Here is a 22,436-nt window from a genome sequence, read left to right on the forward strand (position 1 = left end):
AAAGTATCGATGTAAACAAATACATAGTAATACTAATAAGGTAAATGTATATATATATATACATTTAACTTTAAATATTCGAATGTGCCTGCTAGATTAGAAACTACTATCTGTTTAGACTTGTACCCGTATTTGTATTTAGCTTATTCGATACAAACTTAGAAACGCTTTCGACCCTCTTTATTGGATCCCCTTCAGCCAAATTATCAATAGTTAACAGTTAAACTAAACAATATACATACATGCGATTACAATTAAAAATAATTCTATCTTTTTTCTCATATATATGTAGAAATGCAACCTTGCTTTTCTCTATTCGATATAATCATTGCCTATCAATGTTTTAGATACTCAGTTGACGAGGGCCGACACAGAGGGTTGAAAGTGTTTCTATCTACGCCAACAACATGTTTATATTAGAAAACATTATAAAGTTACGAATGTGCGACACGATACAGCAAAGGATTAAAACAGAAAGTTTCCAAACACGACATATCGCATATCACGTATCGTGCGACGAATTAACGAAACGTAATTACGGTGTTTTCCCAAAGTAAGAATTTTCGTATGCGAAGGGCTACGCGTAGAAACGAATTAAAACGACATTGATAACGTTACAAAATATTCCAACCAACGAGGATTAAAGTTTGAGTCGGAGATCCAGCCAAAATTAAACGAAGTTAGGCCCGGATTGTCGTATGGATACATACGAGGGTAACTAGAAACTGTAGTTGCTGAAGGAAGCTAAACTCGATTACATGACCGCGGGACTTTCGTTGAGCCGTAAGGGCTGCAAAAGGCACGAGGGAGATAATCCAGTGAACGTCCTTTTGAAACTCTCCTATGGTTAACTATTACGGTCCAAGCATAACACGATCATGCATTTGCCAGGAGCAGCCAATACTGCTCCCAGGTATAACTTTAAATTAAGTGAAAATTGTGACTTACAGAAGTTAACGATTTCGCGTAATAGAAAGAGTCACTCGAGTCAAACAACCTAGCAAACAACTGTTTGATGAAATCCGAAACAAGATTATCGCTTGTATCTATTTGAATATCGCGTACATTTTCTAGAGAACGAACATTAATCTTTGTTTGGGAAATAATCCTTTTAATTTGTATCTTTCCCAAACGGACGAGATTTAAAATTGTAACTCAAATTATGATAATTACAAATCACGAGACTCGAATCCAAGACACGAAACGTTGGAAAGAATTACATTTACACCGAAAGTAACGAATAATAGCTCTCGCAATTCTGTAATTCTAATTTTATTATATTCGAATCTTTCTTCGACCAGTAACGAACAAGAATTTGCCTCTCTTTTATACGTTGTTAGAGATCTATTTCTAGACCAGAGCTTTGCCCATCACCGATAGAACGCATCGGATTTGATAATTAGTGGTTTTATCTGTTGTGCGATGAAAACAAAGACGTCGACCATGGCCGACTTGGATTCTAGGGCGCTCCATAAATATAACGAAGAAGTTGTTCTACCTTGGGCCGAGATCGATGCTCTCTGCTGGGCAGCCGCGATGACACTTGAAGTTGCATAAAAGTCATAAGCTGACGCTCGTCGCGGCAGATTCGTCGGAGGCCTCAGGCAAGGCTCCTGATGCTCGTGGTGTCCGGCGACCCCGGACATCGCGATCATGTTCTTCATCTCGTCGTCGTACGACCTTTGCCTAGTCATGCGAGATTTAACGCGAACAGTACTGGCTCGGCGAGCTCGGCTACGACGTTCCTCTTCCTCGTCCACTTCGATGGGATCTGTTGACATTACGACCAAAGGAATTTACTTTAAGCCACTTGCAATAACGAGTCTTTCTTCGTTACAAAGACTACCAAGGAGGCGGACGGGAGAGGAGGAGGGGTGTCTTTGTGTCCAGCTAATGAAAGCCTATAATATATATATAATATAATAATAATACAATAACTTTACAAAAATTTTATATATTTAAGGGACTCTCACGTTGAGAAGGGGTATTCATACAAAAATAATTTACTAGTATCATTATAGATACAATATCGAAAATTTACACTTAACACTCTTTCTTTTGAACAGTTCTACATTTTTACATTACTTTGAACAAACTAAGTCTCGGTAATCTTTTCTTTTCAATGTTCAAATTACACTTTCTCAGAAAGTTACGAATACACGTACGAGTCAGAATACTTGGTTCAGAGATCATAATTTCCATAGCCAAAGGTAAATACAATTCGATGTTTCGAAGTGCTCTGATTAGTCTTCGTTCTTTGCGCGTCGTAATGATCAGCTCCGCGACGATTAATAGCAACAATAAATTCACGTAAAAGCTCTGTACCGGTTCACCGTGGTACTAATTTTCGTACTTTTTAGTCGGTATAAGGTGAAATTAATAGGGTAAGAGGGAAAGCAATTTCGAAGAAAGTAATATAAAACGCATTATTTATGCTTTCAGTTTATCCTTTCGGGAAAAATAGATTTTTTAAAAATGTTACCGTGCCATGTCCTCTTAACTTTCTAACACGATGGAATGACACTATATTCGCTGCCATAGAAAGTAAGAATCACTGTCGCAGGGAGACCACGCAAAGTAGCAGTAAATCAGAAATAATGATCCTTCTCGCACCGATCCGCTAAGAAGTTTCCTTCGGGAAGGAGGAAACTGTGGCCGTAACGATAACATACTTTCATGCAGTGGAAAACAAAGAATTATAAATCGCGAACAAGTATCCTTACCTACGATGGAAGAAGGTTCGACGCCAACCCTCTGGGGACTGGTACCTCTTCCCCTATCGACCTGATGGCGATCCGGCGACGTTGCCCTAGACTTGCTCTTGCGATCCAAATCCCTTTCCCACCTGAGGTCGTCGCGGCGTTCCCCTGCAACCTTTCGAAACTATAACATTACGACACATGTATTAGAGCCTCCCATGGAACAACACCATTGCGTGATGGAAGTATGAAGGAGTTGGCGTGACAATGCTCACATCGGGGTGAAAACTGTACACTCACACATCAAGCTTTGGATCGAAGGGAAATTGTCTGATACGTCTGGAAAACAATGAATGATAAGCAGTAACAGTGACAGCTAGACAGTTCCTTTCAATTAATAAGATTTCTCGACACACACTTCGAACCTTATCTAGTTTGTTACAGAAAACAGGTAAAGAGACAAAAGTTTATTGCAGATACCTGGGAAATATGTACAATCTATGCTAATATCTATACTAATAATATTACGAAGAAGTCAAGTTTGTTTGTTTGTACGCAGGAGATAATCTCCGGAACTACTGAATCGATTTTAAAAACTTTCTCTCAAGTGTATTTCTCAATAAAGAATTGCTCGATTATAACGTAAGGCGTAATTAAAATCGCAACGCTTGATATCTATCAGCAAAGACTAAAAAAAGCTAGAATGAGAATTTCTAGGTGACTTAACGAATTCAATAATTCCATGCACGACTTATTTCATTAACGAGAGAAAGTCTTTGATTTATCGTAACGAATCTGAACTTTAAACTTTTAAATCAATTGCATCTCGCAAACGAACGAAAAGGAAATATTAGTGGCAGACAAGGTAGCAGATTATTCCGTAACATTTCACCTGATTATAAAATCTTTTCATTATTACAAAAGGGTTGGTTCTTTGCATGAAATAGAAACTTCAGAAGTGGAACGTTTAAGAAAAGTTTTCGTTTCTGTAGGTATAATGTGTTCTCTTCTTTTTGAGAAAAGATGACGCTGCTCCGATAGCGAAATGGTTTCAGTTGAATTTCAAATTTATTCCTGAAACCTAACGAAGGTCATTAATGCGAAACTCAATTATACAATTTTATATCGTATTGAAAACGTTGAGAAGGGGTATTCGTACAAAAATAATTTACTAGTATCATTATAGATACAATATCGAAAATTTACACTTTTCTAGAACTTTTTATACCGCGCCTAATTCTATAAAAACCCATTTCGTAACAGGCGTTCCTTCATTTTGAAACAAAGCCTAACTAGACCTACCTAGACTTAAATGTATAAAAATTAATTTCATAACACATTTTACCACATTCTGAAACTAACCTATGTGATGAGATAATCAACAAAGGGAATCGGGATATTAATATTTTATTTATTCCACACGTTGATACTGTATTAAACGGAATTTCAACCTGACAGGTTCGTTATGAAATAAATAACGACGGGTATAGATTTTCCGATACATTTATCTTGTCTGAAAGTTTCATTTAAAAATGACAGAAATAATTTTTTCTTTCAAATTAAATTTTACGTCATTAAATCCAGCGTTGAGAATTTCATAAAAGTATCAATTTTTAGATTTGATCTAAAAAAAAGTAGCGGTAGTTACGTTTCGAGTGATTAATCTCGCTCGAACTGCGTAATAAGTATTCGTAATTTAAATTTACCTTTCCGTTGCGGAAAGTACTACGTTAATTTACTACCGTTGTATAATCGACAAACTTCTAACGTGGTACGAATGCAACGAAACAGAATAAATATTGATTTTCGCTGTGGGTTAATACAAACACCGTTAGCGACGCACATTTCAATTAATTATGGATTAATGTACTACCGTTGTATAATCGACAAACTTCTAACGTGGTACGAATTCAATGAAACAGAATAAATATTGATTTTCGCTGCGGGTTAATACAAACACCGTTAGCGACGCACATTTCAATTAATTATGGATCATGACCCTTTAAAGTTTGAAAAGAAATGGAAGAGAGAAATAAAAATAGCTTACGGACAAAAGTGACGTATTTTCTTCATTTTATATAATGTTATAAACACAGAAATTGCAACGAGATTAATGTTAAAGGCAGTTTAAAATTTGTATTTAATAAACAAATGAGTGAGCGAGTTTACATTTATCGAATTCATAATATTTAATATCTATTATTATTTATTGTAATTAAACTCGCTGTTACTAGTATCTTTGGTAATTGTAGTTTACACAAATAAAATATATTTTATTCAAAGTGACGCTAGCATTAATTCGTGTTGACACGAGTATCTGTTTTGTTGACTTCGGACGTTGATTTGTACGTTAAAATTTAAATACAAATTATTTCTTTATTAGTCAATATATCTATGATAAACTTCAGCAAACTAATTTTTTATCGAGTCAATCGTTCTCGAAACAAAAATTATTGGATATAGTTAGAATTTTCACGCGGCCAAGATTGTTTCTTTCTTCTAAATTCTTTCTCTTTAATCGATGAAAATGCCCTAGAAATGAAAAAATAACCTCAAAGAAATTGGAAATTTTCATATCATCGCGAATCCCTTCAAAATCGTGAAAAGGCTTTCGTTTCATAAAATTCTTTACTATCGCGAGGATATAGAGAACAATGAAACTTCGAATTAAACTTTCTTTCAGTGCCTTCGGTAGTTTTGCAGATATTAGAAATAACACGAGTACTCACGATTCCTTCGAGTGGGTGTTTTCACCCTTAGGACCGTTTCATTCCCGAAACAATAAACTGCGTTATTAGCATCACTTGAGCTACAATTCCGCAAAGTTTCACATTCTTTTGAACTTCCGAGTTGCCAGACTTCCCTTGTTAGTCTTACAAAAAACTGATAGTGCGCAACAGCTTTCTTCTTGGTACTCTTTTTCTTCTTTCGTAACTTCAAGTTTCATTTTGTTCTTGTCATGGTGGGTATTGATTGTTGCTATTACTGTTTTAATGGTTCTTCTGGAAGGTATTTAATATACGAGAAGAAGGTATGAAAAATGATTTTTTTCCTTTATAAATGTATAATATATACGTGCATAGGCAATTTAATAAACATTGTGATATAGAGTTGTACATGTATAGTTTAATGCCTTAGCATAATATTTCCTTTATCGAAAGAAAGATAAGAACAAAATATTGCTTTGGTAAAATAATATATATGTATATCGTTAAGCTACGCTATACAAAATGTGTATGTACGTAGAAATATTAAATCTAATGCAATTGTTCCTTCGTACAAAAGAATTAATCTAAATACTTGTATGGATGTTAATCGCACTACCGGAAACACCTAAAAAATGGTGGCATAGCTTAACGAGTAGATCCTGTATATTTCTCGCATCCTTGTACCGTTTAATTTTCGAAAACAAACATTTAGTAAAAAATGTTCGAACTACGCTGCAATACGAATAAAACATTGATCATACTTGATCATTGAAGCGGGGAAAAAAAACCACGTGCGTTGAGACGTTAATATAATAAAGTAACGCACTACAGCCCTGCATCGCATCGGCACAGGTTGTTGTCAACAGACGTCAGTCACTGTTGGGAATGGAAAATCACCGACATTCCCGTGCTGAGATTGAAAGGGCTCGACGGAACAGGACGTCCGCGGGGATGTAAATGCAGCAAATCCGTTTTTCCCGACGACGCCGAACGTCGATGTCGCTGCGTCAGGACGAAACGCACGGCCATTTAACGATTCCGAAGGAAATTCGTTATTTACGGCAAACAGACGTGTCTGCGCGCGACACGATCCGATTCGCGAAAGGGAATTATTGTTTTCTTCCTCCCTGTTAATTGGCTTTGGCATTTGTCCTAGCCTGTGCCCGATCGATAAGCGAATTTCGGGGCGAGAGCCTCGAGCGTGCAAACGGGCTGATCCAATTGAAGGTGTAATCGGGGAAATTGCGTCAGATTTTAACGGAATCGGGGGATCTAATTTTGAGATTCCCATCGCTAATTGCACCCGTTCGAGCCCCCGCTTTGGACCCGATAAATTTGTCGCGAGGTATTATCGCGGTGTTCGGCTGCAATTCACGTGCACGCATCGCGAGCATCGACAATGACAGCTACGAGTGCGGGTATCGATCGAACGTGCATTTTTTTTATTCGCAGCTCCGAGCGATCACTTTCTGCTCATACCACGAGTGCCTCGGAATTAATTGTCCAGAATCAATATCAGCGGAAACGGAAGAAGACGGTTTACTTATACGGAGTGCGTCAACCGAACGAGGCCACCTAAATATCTCCCATGTGTTTTTGATATATGAACATTGTTTACGACACGATTTTCATCATTTCGGAATGATGAGCAATGTCGTAGAAGAAATCTTTTTTCTCCAACTTTATTTTTCCGCATCTTTTTAAAGCCGTTGCCTTTTTTTCTAACTAGAAAAACATATATTCTTCGGTATCGTATCACTGAAAACTGAGATCGTGTTTTCTATTCGGGTGGTCGACAAACTGCTATGAGATGTAAGAATAGTTGCGACTCTGTTTTCCCAAAGACATGTCTTTCGAGTTCGTCCTTTCCTTTCTCGGTTCCCTATTCCCTCTTCAAATATTCCACGTGTCCATTTCGTTGCGTAAACAAAATGATCCAACAAAAATAGAACATGTTTATTATAAAGGATACAGTGAATTCTTTACACGAAAAATGAGGATTTATTGTAAACAAAATACCGTGGAAATAATTTTTTGTTTAAATATCAGCTTATAGGGAGCCAGTTTCGAAAATAAAAAATTAAAATGTTAGAATTTCATTGCAAAAATTGAATTTCATTGCAAGAATTGAATTTCAAGGAAAAAGGTCTTCTGAACTACAGTTTCATCCAAAAGTTTCCGGTGAAAAATAATTTTGGAATTAAATTATGTATAATTATGTATATAGCTCTTTACTACGATATATTTGTATCTCTACTTTACACCTATTATACATAATTTCATTCCAAAATTATTTTTGGCCGGAAACTTTTGCATGCAACTGTATAAATAGAAAAATGTTCCGTTCTATGATTCCGTGTAAGCTGATATTTTCTTCAAATTCGCGTCTCTAGCCCTCTTAGAATTTCCAGAAAAAATCGTCCCGCGGTCAAAGGGTTAAACGGAAAACGAATTTATAAGAAGCGGGCGCAACAGAAAAGAATAGGAAACAAGTACGTATATCGTTGAACTTTTTCTGTTACACGAGTCGAAACGGATCCTTCTTTGTTGCGAACCGCTAATTTCCGTTTATATACCGGGTAAAGATTTAAAGACCTAGAATTCTCATTCCCGACCACCTTCTCATTCCTTTTCGACCGATTTCCGTATCTCCTTTAACAGACGCCCATTCCACGTCGCGTCCCCGTCACAGCTTCGTCTCTGATTTCAATTTCATTCCACTTTCTTTCGTTTCCGCAGTCGTTTCCAATGAAATGAGATTCTGTCGATTCTTCTCCCGACCAACAAAAACGATTTCCAATAAATTCTTACGATCGAAAGTCAACCGTTCTCTCACTCGTTCTCTACCATTCAGTAGTTTCTTGGAAGTCTTTTATTGCCAGTACATCGCTACATTGAAAATATCAGGTGATCCTATAAATAATGTCGTCTCTTGTGTTATCGTATATTAACGTCTGTGCCGCGTTTCGGCGATGTTTTTATGAAAAGTTCGTCTCACGTCTCTAAAACAGCCCCCAGCCGAGAATCTATGGCGTGCGATTACGAGCAACGTATTTTATCTGTTGTCTGAGGTGGTCCTGCTTTCATTAGCGGAATATCGACTTTGCATAAACAAGTCAAAGGCGACAAGCAGGATGGGTGCCATCACGTGATATCTTTTGCTAACTTTCTTTTTGCCATTTTTGAGTACGTGCTCTATAAGATGCAAAAAGTTTCGTGCCGATTGGTCCAGCCATCTCGGCGTAACCGAGGAACAGAAACAAAAATGTATATCGCGTTGGCTGCCAAGCTAAAACTCGTGAAAATTTCTATACACTTCAAATTTTGTTTGGAGACTATTGTAGATTAGATAATCGAACATCTCTCGTAGCATTTAATTTTTTAACGTCGCCGAATTCACGAAATCTGTCCAGACTTATTTTCATTATTGTCTGACCTTTGAAATTTATTTTTTTTAGTTCCTTAATAGAAAGTCCTGTCACCCATTTCTGGGCGACGTCGCGACGAACGTGATATACGTGTCGGATTGAGTAACCTCCTCCTCTTTCGAAGTCGGTTAAGAATATTCCTCATTCGGTATGTCCAGTAATTTCTTAGGATTTTTACCACGAAAGATTATATTTGATGATATTTACTTGTTTATCTTTTGAGAAAATAAGCGAAAACGAGTAAAAATATAATTGTCCAGAAGAACCTTTTTTTTTTACAAAAAGCAAGAACTACAGGGTTTTTCAATTTTTATGCGATTAGGTCCCGATAGAAATTATTACTCGTTCGATACTCAGATAGTGCTCATTCATCCAGACCTGTAACAATCGGATAGGTGTCGATAGAACGCTTGTAGCAAAACTTTATACACATGACTGACGATTTTGCGATATAACAATGACTTTCAGACGGTCAGAAATACATAAATTGTTAAATAAAAATACCACATATGGTACAGAGTTTCGAAAACTACTAATAGCACATCGACGAGTTTACGAAATCATTGGATACGGGAGAAGGGAAATTACGATCGAGCCCATAAAGGAACTTGATATTCCATAAATTTCGTAAAGTAATATCGTCTGCTGGTAGGAATGAAAACCATAGGTATGGTTAGTGAAATATTCGTAGAAATATTTCATAAATTATCATACCAAAGTAAAATACAGATCTTAATTTTGCAAGGTTATATTCTTAAAGGAGTAAATATAGACAAACTATCAAAATATAACGTTTTACTTGTAAGACACTTGACATATTTGCGAAAGAGTCGTCGGCCACAAAGGGTTGAAAGAATTCACGAATATGCACCCTTCTTGGACCGTCCTAGGTAGACTTCCGCCTTAAAAACTTTTGTTTACGCAGTTCGGATATTAGGCTACTCGAATAAGGGAGATTTGGATACGGATGGCTCTACTTCCTCAGAAACGAACACAATACACGAATGTGAATCTCACAGTTCGCAGAAAGTTCACTCGTTTTCACAATGTATTCGATTCTTCGTGGAAACTTTCCAAACCGCAACGAATGTAACGTTCCTCGAAGGACTTTCCCGTTCGAAGTAATTTCTTCGCAAACTCCTTTCATGTCTCATTTTTTTTTGTATCAACCGTAACTCGTTCAGTAATTTCATTCTGTATTCCGACTAGAACACTGGGATTCGTGCGAAGGCCACATACTTCGAACTTCTAATTTATACGTTTGCTGCACGTGGTCAACGAGTAAGCGCACAACATAATTTATCACGCGACGTTTCCAGAATAATTTTTATCACATGCACTTCACCTCGCGTCGCGCTGCTACAATTAGTGACTGTCGTAAGACAAATAACATAAACGTGAAATATGTTGGGAAAATTCTTTATTTTTTTGTATACCGTAGAAGTAGAACTCGCAAGAAGTAGAATTTCGGGGAAGAAGACTTTCAAGTTTTTAATTTTTATTTGTTATACCAAACGTCGGATGAATAAACTGCAACTATAAAAAAGTTTCGTCTTGTCATTCTCTATAAGGAAACATTTTTTTCATCTACTTGGGCGGGGCGCTTAAACTACGAACGCGACCCTGGCAGCAGTACGACCCGTAGAATTTCCAGCAAAAATCGTTCCACGGTCGGACTATTTAAATTTCTTTCATTAATGCTTGAAATTTCCATCCGAGTTTCAAGATTATGAAAGTATTTCTCAAGTTCAGCGTTGGTTAGAATTTTTACTTTATTGTTAACACGTAGAGATGTGCCCGAATGGCACCATTAATTAAACAAAATTTCTTGTCTCAGCAATCATCCTGAATATAAATTTAAACTTTCGTAATACTTAACATTAAAGATTTTATTCTCCTTCTTTACGACTGAATTAACCCTTCGAGGCTACACGGTGTTGCGACATAAACTTGCGAACGTATTATTCGGAATTGTTTTACAGTAAATGATTGTACGATAAAGTTATCGAATCACGATTTAGCGATCGAAAAAGGAAACAGAATAAAGCGTACGTTTCAAGCGTAAGGCACCGACATACATAAACATGCTCTCAGTCGTAGAGAACTATATTGCAAAACAAATAGCCCACGTCAACATACAAACTAAATAAAATCGCTGCCGGCGAACGCGCCAGATATTTCCTGGCATACCGCCAAAATAATGAAAGCATGACTGCTAGGAATATTCAATTTTCGACCGCGAATCGTTTGCCACCAGCTCTGGAAGGGTTTATAATTCTGATAGCCGAACAATCGAAGATAATAGGTCGAGTACACTGCCGATTATAAGTTCGAGACTACTAAAAGCGAAACGAAGTAAATCGTTCCATATGCTTTCATTTAGTGCTCTTTTTCCCATTTTTATTTCAAGTTTGTTCGAGAAGAGCGTGTACGGCGAAATACAGATTATTCGTTCTGGAGTCAGAGAAAGCCGATTGCTGTAAAGATTTCTTCGAATAAATTCTCTTTGTTGCATAATATTTGAAAAATTATTTCTTTGGTTAAATTTAAAATAACAAAGAAACGAAATAATTGGTAATTCGAAATAGCTTTTATCTCAAATGAATTGATATTATTTTTATTTTCGAATAAATGTATCGAAAATAACGGTCGAAAATATATTATTTCAGGTAGTTGCTCCTTATTTTAATTAAAATTTGCACGGTTCTGCTTTAAAATATCTTATTATTTTCTCCAGAGGCGATTTGGTTAAAAACAAGAATAAACCAAAGAATATATAAATGCATAATTTTCATTGCTTTTGAAATCTAGCTTCAATTTACTAACCATGTATTTTGCGCGCATGTAATTGACGCCGTGTGCTTACTCGGCTGAAAATTTAAGCAGCACGCCTCCAGAGAATTCCGTTACAATAGTTGTTTACAACTCCAAAATGGAGGTACGATAGTACAGGATTATTAAATTTCCTTTGACAGAAGGAATTTGAATGTTCTAGTTTGTGGCATACTTTCGAAGCATGGTAGCGTAGCTGGCAGGTAGCGACGGTGGTAGTCTCAAGCTTCTAATAGGCAGTCTACTCTTTCAACACGCCGACTGCCAAGCCGATTTCCTAAAAGTTCCTCTTGAGAACCACTCTGGGTTTTTTCATAACTTAAACTTATAATCAAATACCTTTATTTTAACTAGCTTAACCAAGAGTTTCTGCAAAGGCCGCACTAACAAGTACTCATTGGATTAAAAATTAAGAAAGTAATGGCTGTAGGAGCATTTACCGTTGCTAATATGAACGACTATCTGAAATTGTTTTAAGAATTCTGGGATAATCGATTCGTTGGGCAAGGTATTGTAGAATTCTATCGGATAATGACGATGCATGGTATTATTTCTGTTGCATTATTCATTCGAATAATGAATCGTCGGTGATCTGTGATTTTTGGATTGATTGATATTTGAATAGTCCGAAGAATCTAGTCAATTGAAACTCATCACTTGTTTTTTAATACTCTTTCCGAACTTTTGAAACGAACCTTGAAACAATTATTTCGAAATTGTACTTTCGACAAATAAAACAGTTTCTTCTTTCTAATAAAGACTAAACTTTTCAGTTTTACATAAACATAATTAAAATGATCCATATAAATGAATTAAAAAGGAAATTACACTCCCTTGTATCTAATCGTAAGTAAACAATATTTCCTTGATCCTCAAGATACACATAAACACTATATATATATATAAGAAAATTAATAATTAATTTTCTTGAAATTACCATGGCAGTCAGCGTGCTAACCTATCAAGCGAAAATGCTTATCGAAGCAAATACGATTCAGAAAATGATTTTCGCAATGTATTTCGACTTCGTTGTTGAAGGACATTCGAAAAGCATAATGTCAAGACACCGAGCAAATCTCACTTACCTTTTCGAGTTCTTTCAAACTGGCGGGCGACCCAGCCGAATGCCTTCTCAGTTCTGGACTTCTCGGCGGTGCCAATCCGGTACCAAGTCCTCCGATTTGACTTCCAGTTTGACAGACGAGTCTTGCCTCGCTGTGTCTTCTCTGAAGAGCCTCCAGGACCGGCACCTCCAGCAAAGAATCCGTCGATTCCTGTGTCACAATTGGCTGGTCCCGAGACGCAAGTTTTCTACGACATACGCTGCATCGCCAGGACGACTGAAAACAATTACGTTAAAAATTTATTCCCACGAACATGGATGCTTAAAGAGAGTTAAACGATTTCAAAACTAATGCACGAAATTCTGTTTATTCGTGAAGAAATTTCCGAACGAATAGACTGCCTATAAATTGGACGGTTCGATATCAAACCTTTGACTGCGAAGGGCGTATATATACGTCCTCGAAAAGAAATAAACGGAACGAAAATATGATAAACAAATAATCTGAGAAATATATAAAAACAAATTACACCGGAGAAATTGCTACGAAAATAAGAGTAAATGAAGGTAACGAAATTGAACGTAGAAAGCAAAGAGAGAATGTGTTATTGAGTAAGAGAAAGTAATTCTCCACAATGCGAACTATTGTAGAGGAAAAATAAACAGATTGTACAGAAATGCAGAATAACGAAATAAGAGAAATAAAAGATCCTGAAACAAGTAATGAAAAAAAAAATGTAAAGAAAACGTAGATGGAAAATGAAGATTGGTGTGAAGAGTTAGGATAAATTGGAGCGTAATCCATTAGTCTATTGCCGGGCTTTTAAAGAATCTACGGAGTATTCGAGATAGACATAAAATGAAGAAACGATAATTAAAAGTGGCAATAAATCGAGAGCGTAACTACGTCTTGGAAAAGTTCGTTGACGCTAATCGGTAACAACAAAATTTTCATCGAAATTGGATTACTATTTCTTAAATATTCAAACTTGTGCTCTACGTAGGTAATTTAATTATCATCTCATCCGATGCTTAATACCAATAATACGATACATTAAAGTTAAGCATTAAGAAATTAGAACATGAACATAAAACATTAAAAAATATAGGTGGTGCTATAGCTGTGCTCCGCAGTGTATCTTTCTGATTATCGTGTAGTTAAATCGTAATAAGGGTTGACGTTCCGCTTTCAGTTTCAGAAATCTTTAGAGACATGTTGTATAATTAAAGGTTAATCGACGCGTGTTTACAAGTGTAGTAATCAGGTATTCGTAAGTCTCACCGGATCATCCGAATTGGTTGTCGTCGAATAGCAAGCGCAGTCCTCGCAAACTTTGTGTTGACACTCGCAGCAAATTCTCGAAGCTTCCTCAGGTGCGATGGACTTCCGGCAAACTCTGCAATCGTCTCCAGTTTTCGACTTCCTGAAACATCCCGGTTAAAGTTTGTTGAAGTTTCGAATTTGGCTCATGTTTAGCGATACATTTTAATTTGCGGCGTGCCAACGTAACATAATATTTTTAAGTTCGATCAACTTTTCTGACAGCTGCAAACTTTTTATTTCCCTATGCAGAAGCAAGCAAAATTCTGGCCTGGATAAACATCCCGAACAAGGATTATAAGATAAACAACTTTTTATGGAACGAAAAATTCTATGTAATAACGAATAAGTGAAAGTACGAGATGCGATGAAAGAGTTCGTGCAATTTATGTTTATTCGAAAATGTAAAAGAAATTATGATAAGTGAATATTTTTGTTCGTCCATTAATCTTTGTAGTCATGAGTACACGATGAACTCAAAGAGAAACAGGTGGTGTTTCGCATAGTTTCACAAAATTTCTGTTACTTCTTTATGTGTGTACTGGGTAGACATTCTATTCCGAAAATTAAATTGCACTTAATTACTATTTTCAGTTCCCGCGCGACGGATAGGCAGATATCTATCTTCGTTAACCGTTAATTAGGTGCCGCGAGCACAATACGCTAGAAATTACTGCAATTATTAATGGGTGGTTCGTTGTAACGGACGCCAAATACTTTTAAAGAAGTATTATACAATTTTTGGAGAAAAAAAATACTTGTTTCAAATTTATCATTGAATATGTGCCTGCTAAATTTAAACATTTGTTTATTAAATATTATAATCAAGAAAAGAGCAAGTAAGTAAAAGGAATTTTTAGTTCTTTAAGATGATGCAGTAATGATGCCATGTACACGTGTAATACAGTAACTAGTCTAGAAAGAAAATTCTTCTTTTCTTGAATGCAAATAAACAATTTTCTTTTTCAACATGGACAGTTTGTTCGAATAAAATTTTGGTTTTAAACGCGTGTCCATTGTTATATGATGCAATGATGCATTTGTAATTTACCCTAACGTGCTTCCTAATATAATTCTACAATTAAAAAAACACTTGAAACGTTAAAATTTCCTTAATTAAAAGACCGACAATAAAAGAACCTTACGTTTTCATTGCTTCCGTTGTGGTTTCTTCCTTGGGTTGCGTTTCTTCTTGTGGAGTGACCTTCGCAGGGCCAAAATTGGTAACTACAAAAAGAATAGAAAACGTTGTATGTACATTTTTAATTAAATAAGTGCCGATAGCGTGTTACACATATTCATTTCAATTTTCAGTGTACGAAAAGATCGAGGTCACTATAACGACACATTTCCTCTACTTTAATTTGTTTCTTCGGAAATTGTAAAATGTATAAAGCCAAATCAGACAATTATCTGTGACAGCTATGATATCGTACGTGCTTTTGTGTTTCAGTCATCCAAAAAATATCTGTAACGATTAATTCCATGTATTTTCTGTATCTTATTTTCAGTAACGTATTAAAGTGTTTTTTCACAGTATTAGAAATCCTTTCAACATCAAAGCTAATAAACAATCTTTTATTCTAGACTGAAAATATTATTTCTTGTTATTTTGTTATTAATATCTGCGATCTGTTTCATTATGGAGAATTTGGGAATCCTTGAACAGAATGGGAATAGTTGAATTCGATTGTATAGTCCAGGTGAAACAGCAGTGCAAGAGTATTATCCACACTGCGAGTATTCCTGGTCCTTGACGAAAGTTTCGAACATTCTGAGTGTTCTTAGTTGTTCTGTCTCTTACACGTGTTTATCTGCGCAAAGTTTACGAGGGACAATTCGAGACTTTAGGCGAGTCCTTAACACTTCTTGTGGAGGGTAAGGAGAGTCCTAAATACTTGTTTTGTGAACGATAAGGACATCAGGGTTCGCAGTTTAGGAGTCCAGTGCAAATAAAGTATCTCGCTTCAATGGGTGTTTACTAGCAACGAGTATTTTGTAATAATAAACGAAATTAATATATCGAATAAAGAATTATTCGTGAAAATGATAGAAGTATATGCAAAAAGGAAAAGAAACGATGATAGTTAGAGTAAAATATTCAAACGCAAGGCATGTTTCAGCATAATTTCAACAATAAATAATTCATTTCGACTAAATGATCACACGATGCATATACAATTCATGGAATACACCTTTAGTTGATGTCAAACAAAAAGATTTTAAAAGTTGTACACTTTAGATAATTAGTAAGTACTACATAACAAAAAAAAAAAATGTTTAATCGAACGTTTCTAAGAAGCGGTGAAATACCAATACGTTACTATGTAGTTTAAATTACATTTCTCGATCATCTACGTTTTTCTCCCTTGCAATCCATTATGCAAATGAAACGGTGCCCGGAAAGTTTTTCCATGGAAATAGGACATTTAGGCTCTTAAATTCCCCTATAAATAAAGAGAATGGTCCTTAATGGAGTATTCTATCTTTCCTTCTTATCGTACTCTAATCCTATTTTATCTAAAATTTATCTGATTCCATCCCCTTCGGAGCGAAGCTAAAATTGTGTGTATTTGAATTCATTTATATGCCACGTGTAAAATGACGAAGAAAAAGAAATGTGCGAATTGTAAAATAATTTATTTGAAATTTAAGACGTACAGTCTCCCAAACATCCGAAGTTTTGAAACATTTCAAGAAATAAGGAAATATTGAATGGAACGTTAACTTACGTAATTTCTGACATGAATAATACCGTAGAATTTATTCTTAGAAAAAAAATAGAAACGTGTAAGTACATTAGCAAAGATACATATTATGTTTGGTGCAGGTACATGTACAATTCCTAAACTATTTTTATAAACTGAATATTTCACTTGTATTCAGTTATTTATTATTTCGTTGACTCGATGAATTAAAATTCAGTTTAAAAATATTCTTTACTCGTTTATTTCTCGAATAAGCTCCAAATTCCATTTCATCTCGAGCGCCATAAAGATATAATAAGCCACCGGATTTGCGATAAATTACGATTCTTTTTATCGGATTCCTTTCGCCGTTGGAAAATTCATAACCGCGTCGGACGAAAGGAAAAAGCGCCGGTACCCATATGCAACGGTTGCCAGACCGATCGTTTAATTGGTCTGGCAATCACCTTCGTCGTTCTCTCCTCTGTCTCTTCTCGTTTCTTCCACAAGGTGAAATTTATCGGCGTACATGGCCGTACCAACTCGATTTCACGTTCCATCGCTTCCTTACTTTTATGCAAAGCGTCATCCTATTATTTGAAATGCTCTACTTTCGCGAGTTCGCGCGCGCCACGCCTCTATAAGGTCCGACTGTAAAATATTACGGTATCGTTTCGCGTCTCCTCTAAACTCTGCGTTAACTTTTATATTGTTCGTAACATCTGCAAGTAATTGTTGCCGATAGCTGCAGAAACCGTTCCCTGTTTTATTGGAGCTATTACATTTAACATGGCCAGCCATTCGAATAGCGGGGAAACTTGCTTCGAAATGAATAGGAAAATTTGCGTAGCGTAAAATGAAAACGCTTTTTAGGAAAATTTTGCTGTACGTTGTATACAATTCCATGAAATTAGGAGTGGTTGTGGGGGGGGGGGGGGCGGGGAGGTTGTCGTCATTTTGTTCGTTTCGAAACCGTTCGAGAAATACAAGCCTACAAATATTGTGATTTTCGACCATTTTCGTGAAAATTGGTGGTACATTTAAATCTTTTTTTTCTCTGGAACTGTTCATCCTATTGACGTATTTCCTTTTTTTTTTTTTATTTTATACGGGAGGGATTGCTCTTTCTGAATATATTTTTATTTGGAGCAAATCTAACTATTGCGACAGTAAAATTATAAATAAATGTTTATTTTGCGAATCCGACCTCGAAGACACGTTTTTAAAAATGCGAAAAAATGATCGTTGCGTCCCTTGAAGTTTTCTCTACAAAATAGCTGAGTTTCGTTCTGGTGTTGTACTCGTAGGAAAATGTTAATAAAATTCGAATAAAATTTCGAGTAAAAATTTCTTTATGTACGAGCGTTGCTTTCCACGCAACGATGCTTGTCTCGCAACTTTAGTTTGAGCATCGTGTTTGTAGCCATGCGTACTTTATCATGCACATTACGAACGTGGGCGAACTTCCTTGTGAAATTAAGTTAAGCTACATACAATAGACCATAATGAGTGTTTATACGAAACTTTGCATAAATACTCATCATAGTTCGGAAGTAAACGCTAATTCTGCTGGTAACATGAATCACTTTACCGCTGGAACACCCTCTTCCATATCGATTTTTACTTATTTCGATAACAATAACGCGCAACAACGAATGTAGCAACATTTGCATTTCTATCAATGTTTGCTCTCACTCATCATCAACGGATTTACGAAAATTATTCGTTCAAAATTTCATCGATTCGGTATACATTACGGAATTATGATATTGTTTGTTTAACTTAATAAATAAATGTCATTACTTACAATAAATAAAAAATATAATACTTGAGATATAATATTTCAAATGTAATGTTTATATTATATAACGAACAAAAATAACTGTCGTGCTGTAACGTTGATATCGAGCGAGCCATTTGCATTCGTTTCGAACAGTACTCGATAATTATTTTTGTTATATCAGTTTCGGTTTGAATGGTCGTTAAATGTTCGAAAACTCGATTGAAAAAAACGTTTCGCTGCGTTGTATTCTGTCGATACACATCCGCTGATTGCTGTATCGTCGGCAGAGGAGTGGATTTGCAAATTGCGAAATAAAATCGTATGTACGTCAGAGACAGCGATGACGCGTTTCGTTGATGGGCACTCGAGCATCACGGAGAAAATATAAATTGCTATATTCTTCCTAGGAAATTGTGTACGAAGCTTCGAAAAAGCGCACATGGAAACTAACATCTACCGTTTTCATCCAACATTCTCACGCCATACCTTCGTCGTTCGATAGATGACTAATTAACGAGAGATATCAGGCAATATATAATTTGATAATTTGTAATAATTTTTACCGCAACCGGTGCAAAAAACTCATTCTTGAAAGATTGTATTAAAAAAATTTTTAGAATATTTAAAAATATCCTGCAAAAGGATTTCTTCAAATGCGAAACATTTACTGAATTACAAAAGCTTCTGTTAACCTATTCACTGCTAACTACGAGATGTCTCGTAGTTCAAATTGATTGCAATTACTCAAGAGATAAGTCTATAGTCTTTTGAGTCACGAATTATTGCAAAAGAGGATCGTAAATTTTCTTTTTAAAATTTAATTTAGAATCGTTGAAACAGCTCGAGATGCGCTTCGCGGAATTACAGCGTACAAGATGGTTGACCATTTTTCACAAGGGTAAAATGATGGTAAAAAATCGGGTACTGCGTTGAAGAGCGTGGACTATACCTGGCGTGAAAGGAACCGTGCGTTGGAACTGGTAATAAACACGAATCCCCTGGATTTATACATCTGTATAAAATCTTGGTGCTTAAGGGAAAACGCTTTTTTGCCTGGCAGCGAATGGGTTAAGCAGTACGCGAAGTATATTTCGAATTACACCTCGTCAAATGTGCCAATTATATCGGTGTCGGAGCGCATAAACATTTAAAGTTGTTCTCGACTTGGATCTTTACGATGTAAACAAATTAAACTTAGATTTTATTAATAAAACAGAGAATTACATAAAAACTAAGAAACTGAGAGTTCGTATCTTCAACAGTTGGGAGTGAATGAATTCTTTTATGGAGTCATGAATTTTTGATATTACGGGATTAAAGCATGATGTAGAGAAAGGATAAAAGGTACGATCAAGAAGCAGCCCTCTTATTTATAGGGGCACTCTACGCTCCAATGGAGAACTAAAAGCGTAACTGTCCAGAACTTTTGCAAGGCACTCTAAGTATGAAATTCCGTACGAAAAATTGTTTTTGTTTCACCATGGAAGTACCAAAGTTTATAAAGAGATTGCTTTTACAATATGTCGAAGTGAAACAATCTTACTACATAGTATTAGAGAAAAGTTTATACGATATTTTCATCAATTGGGATGCAACTCGATAACATCGAACAGTTATTTATGAAATTAATGTGCAACCATAGAGAAGCATTATTGCTCGTGAAAATACTTGTACAGTTGATCACAATCACAACGAATTAATTAATTTTTAAGATTGAAAATCTTTTCATTTTCGAACAGCCCCGAAATCCATGTTCCGTTATACGGTGAAAAATGCTGTAAGGCTATGAAATGAATGGGTAGTAACAGAATAAATACGAATAAATATTAATTTCTGACAATTGTTAAATTAATTATTAACGATACTTATTATTTAAGCAATGATGGGGAATATGATATTGCTGTGACATAAATGTTTGGCTTTTTGTCAAATCCATTTTACTCAGCCAAGAGCACACGACGTTCGAGTAGCACCGATTGCATCTCGTATAAATTCGATTAAAGTACGTAACGCGAGGGAAGTTCGCGCTTGCAGGTTCGTAGAAAAGGGGAGTATTTCAAGACCAGCTGGTAAAGTTTTCCTTTTTATTTCGACAGGCTTCCAGAGGACCCGCAATAAAAGTATCTATAGGGAACGGAAGGCGAACGCGAGCGAGACAAATGCCTCGTGTCGCAAGGAAAACTGTTTCCTCGGCTCGGAGTTAGAGTTTATTTCATTTGCTAGATTCGATGAGAATGACTCTAACGAAGAGACCGAGCATCGTTAGAAAGTAGGTTAGCTCGCCTCGTCGAAGGAACCGAGACGCGGGGTCTCTTCCAAATTGCAAATATCTGTCAGGCATCGAGAACAAATTTTTCAGGGTGAGTCTTTCCCTCTCTACACAGGATGAGTCGGCTTTCTTGTTCCGTCTCCTCATCTTTTTCACCCAGTAATTGGTACGGCGTTTTTGACAACTTCGACATTCCTTACGACTCCGGTTTCCTCGTGCTACGATTCAAAATTATGGAAAATACGAGAATTTAACAAGCGTAAATAAGAATCGAAAGCAGTATTAAGTATTTTTATTGCCTTGGACGCGATAACTTGTCGAGCATAAGTAGGAATTAACTTTCAGACCGCAAAGAGCATTGTATTAGGTTGTCCCAAAAGTTTCTTTCGCTTTATTAATAAGTAATACATGCACAATATTTTATGTTTTATATTACATTACTGAATTATATTACATTGTGCACGATTCATTTCGCTCCATTACTGTTACAACATGAATATCTACGAAATTAGATTGTCTATTTATCGAAACACGACCACAGAAAATAATTGAGTGGAACTCGCGAAAGAAAGTTTCGGGACAACCTAATATGTATATACCCTCTAGTAGAGATTTACGTTTAAAGAGCCGATCGTTTTATCAATATTCTTTTGGCGAATTTTATAATGAAATATTTATTTGCAAACATCAAACCTATCATTTAATTCGGATTTTCTTCGATAGAAATAGAGATTACAAATACTTATGGAATTGATATATGTATAAATAAACTTACTAAATTTCAGAACTTAATGTCAAGTACATTGGCTGTAAAAGCTTCACAAAAATTGCCTGGAAACTGATCCGAGAAACAGTACTCCTCCTTAAAGATTGAAAAACATAAATAATTGTGTAACTCGTTTTCAAGGAATCCTCGATTTCAATAGTTACTGATTAATACTAATAAACGAAAGTTGAATACACATTTAAAAAAGCACCTAGTACTCTGGTGTCTGTACAATTGACAAAATGAGTTCGTAGACGAAAGGAAAATTTGGAATAATTCACAAACAGCGAAGAAAAAGAAGGATTTCACTCTTTCCACGTTCGCGAGAAAAACTGCATTCGAATTACAAATGCATTTCACGTTCCAGGAAACCGAATGAATTACACCTGTCGCGCGTTATTTTAAACAAATTGCGACGCCTTTAAATAGGAGGATTATATAAAAGTAACGAAATCCGTCGTTTCGCGATTGTCCTCGGGCACTCGGTTTCCCGCTCGTCGTCGCGTTTCCCTGTTAAACCCGACCCGGCAGTAATTAAGTAAAAAACGTGCGCGCTATTTATGCGGGCTTGTTCCGGTTGGTCGCGTTTACCTCACGCCGCGCCAGTGCGCGTTCGTTGAATTTGCTTCAACGATACTCGTTGAAACACGCGAAACAAACGAGAGGATGGATTTTCTGCCGCGCTATGGCTAGATCTAAATGGAAGCACGGAGAAACCTCATTAGTTTGATGTATCACGTTGACCAAAAACGTTTTTTTTTTCGTTTCATTAGTGCGGTGGCACCTCTTGTCCTCGTCACTAGAAGGAAACCGCGCGGTTCGCGCGTTTCTCGCAAGCACTCGGTCCCGCTTAACATTCATATACAGGGTGTTCCAAAAA

At 36.2% G+C, this 22,436-nt stretch overlaps 1 protein-coding gene across 1 annotated transcript in view; it reads right to left on the reverse strand.

The window, feature by feature from the left end:
- Positions 1 to 22,436, reverse strand: part of LOC128876611 (uncharacterized) — an 86,723-nt gene that overhangs the window by 8,884 nt on the left and 55,403 nt on the right. Inside the window, exons 4-8 of the mRNA XM_054123108.1 lie at positions 15,197 to 15,278; positions 14,013 to 14,154; positions 12,753 to 13,007; positions 2,724 to 2,883; positions 1,499 to 1,771 (exon numbers count right to left, since the gene is read on the reverse strand). Of these exons, the coding sequence (XP_053979083.1) occupies positions 1,499 to 1,771; positions 2,724 to 2,883; positions 12,753 to 13,007; positions 14,013 to 14,154; positions 15,197 to 15,278 (912 nt within the window). The remainder of the gene's footprint in view (positions 1 to 1,498; positions 1,772 to 2,723; positions 2,884 to 12,752; positions 13,008 to 14,012; positions 14,155 to 15,196; positions 15,279 to 22,436) is intronic.

Source organism: Hylaeus volcanicus, chromosome 1 (genome assembly GCF_026283585.1).
Source record: "Hylaeus volcanicus isolate JK05 chromosome 1, UHH_iyHylVolc1.0_haploid, whole genome shotgun sequence".
NCBI classification, from domain to species: domain Eukaryota; kingdom Metazoa; phylum Arthropoda; class Insecta; order Hymenoptera; family Colletidae; genus Hylaeus; species Hylaeus volcanicus.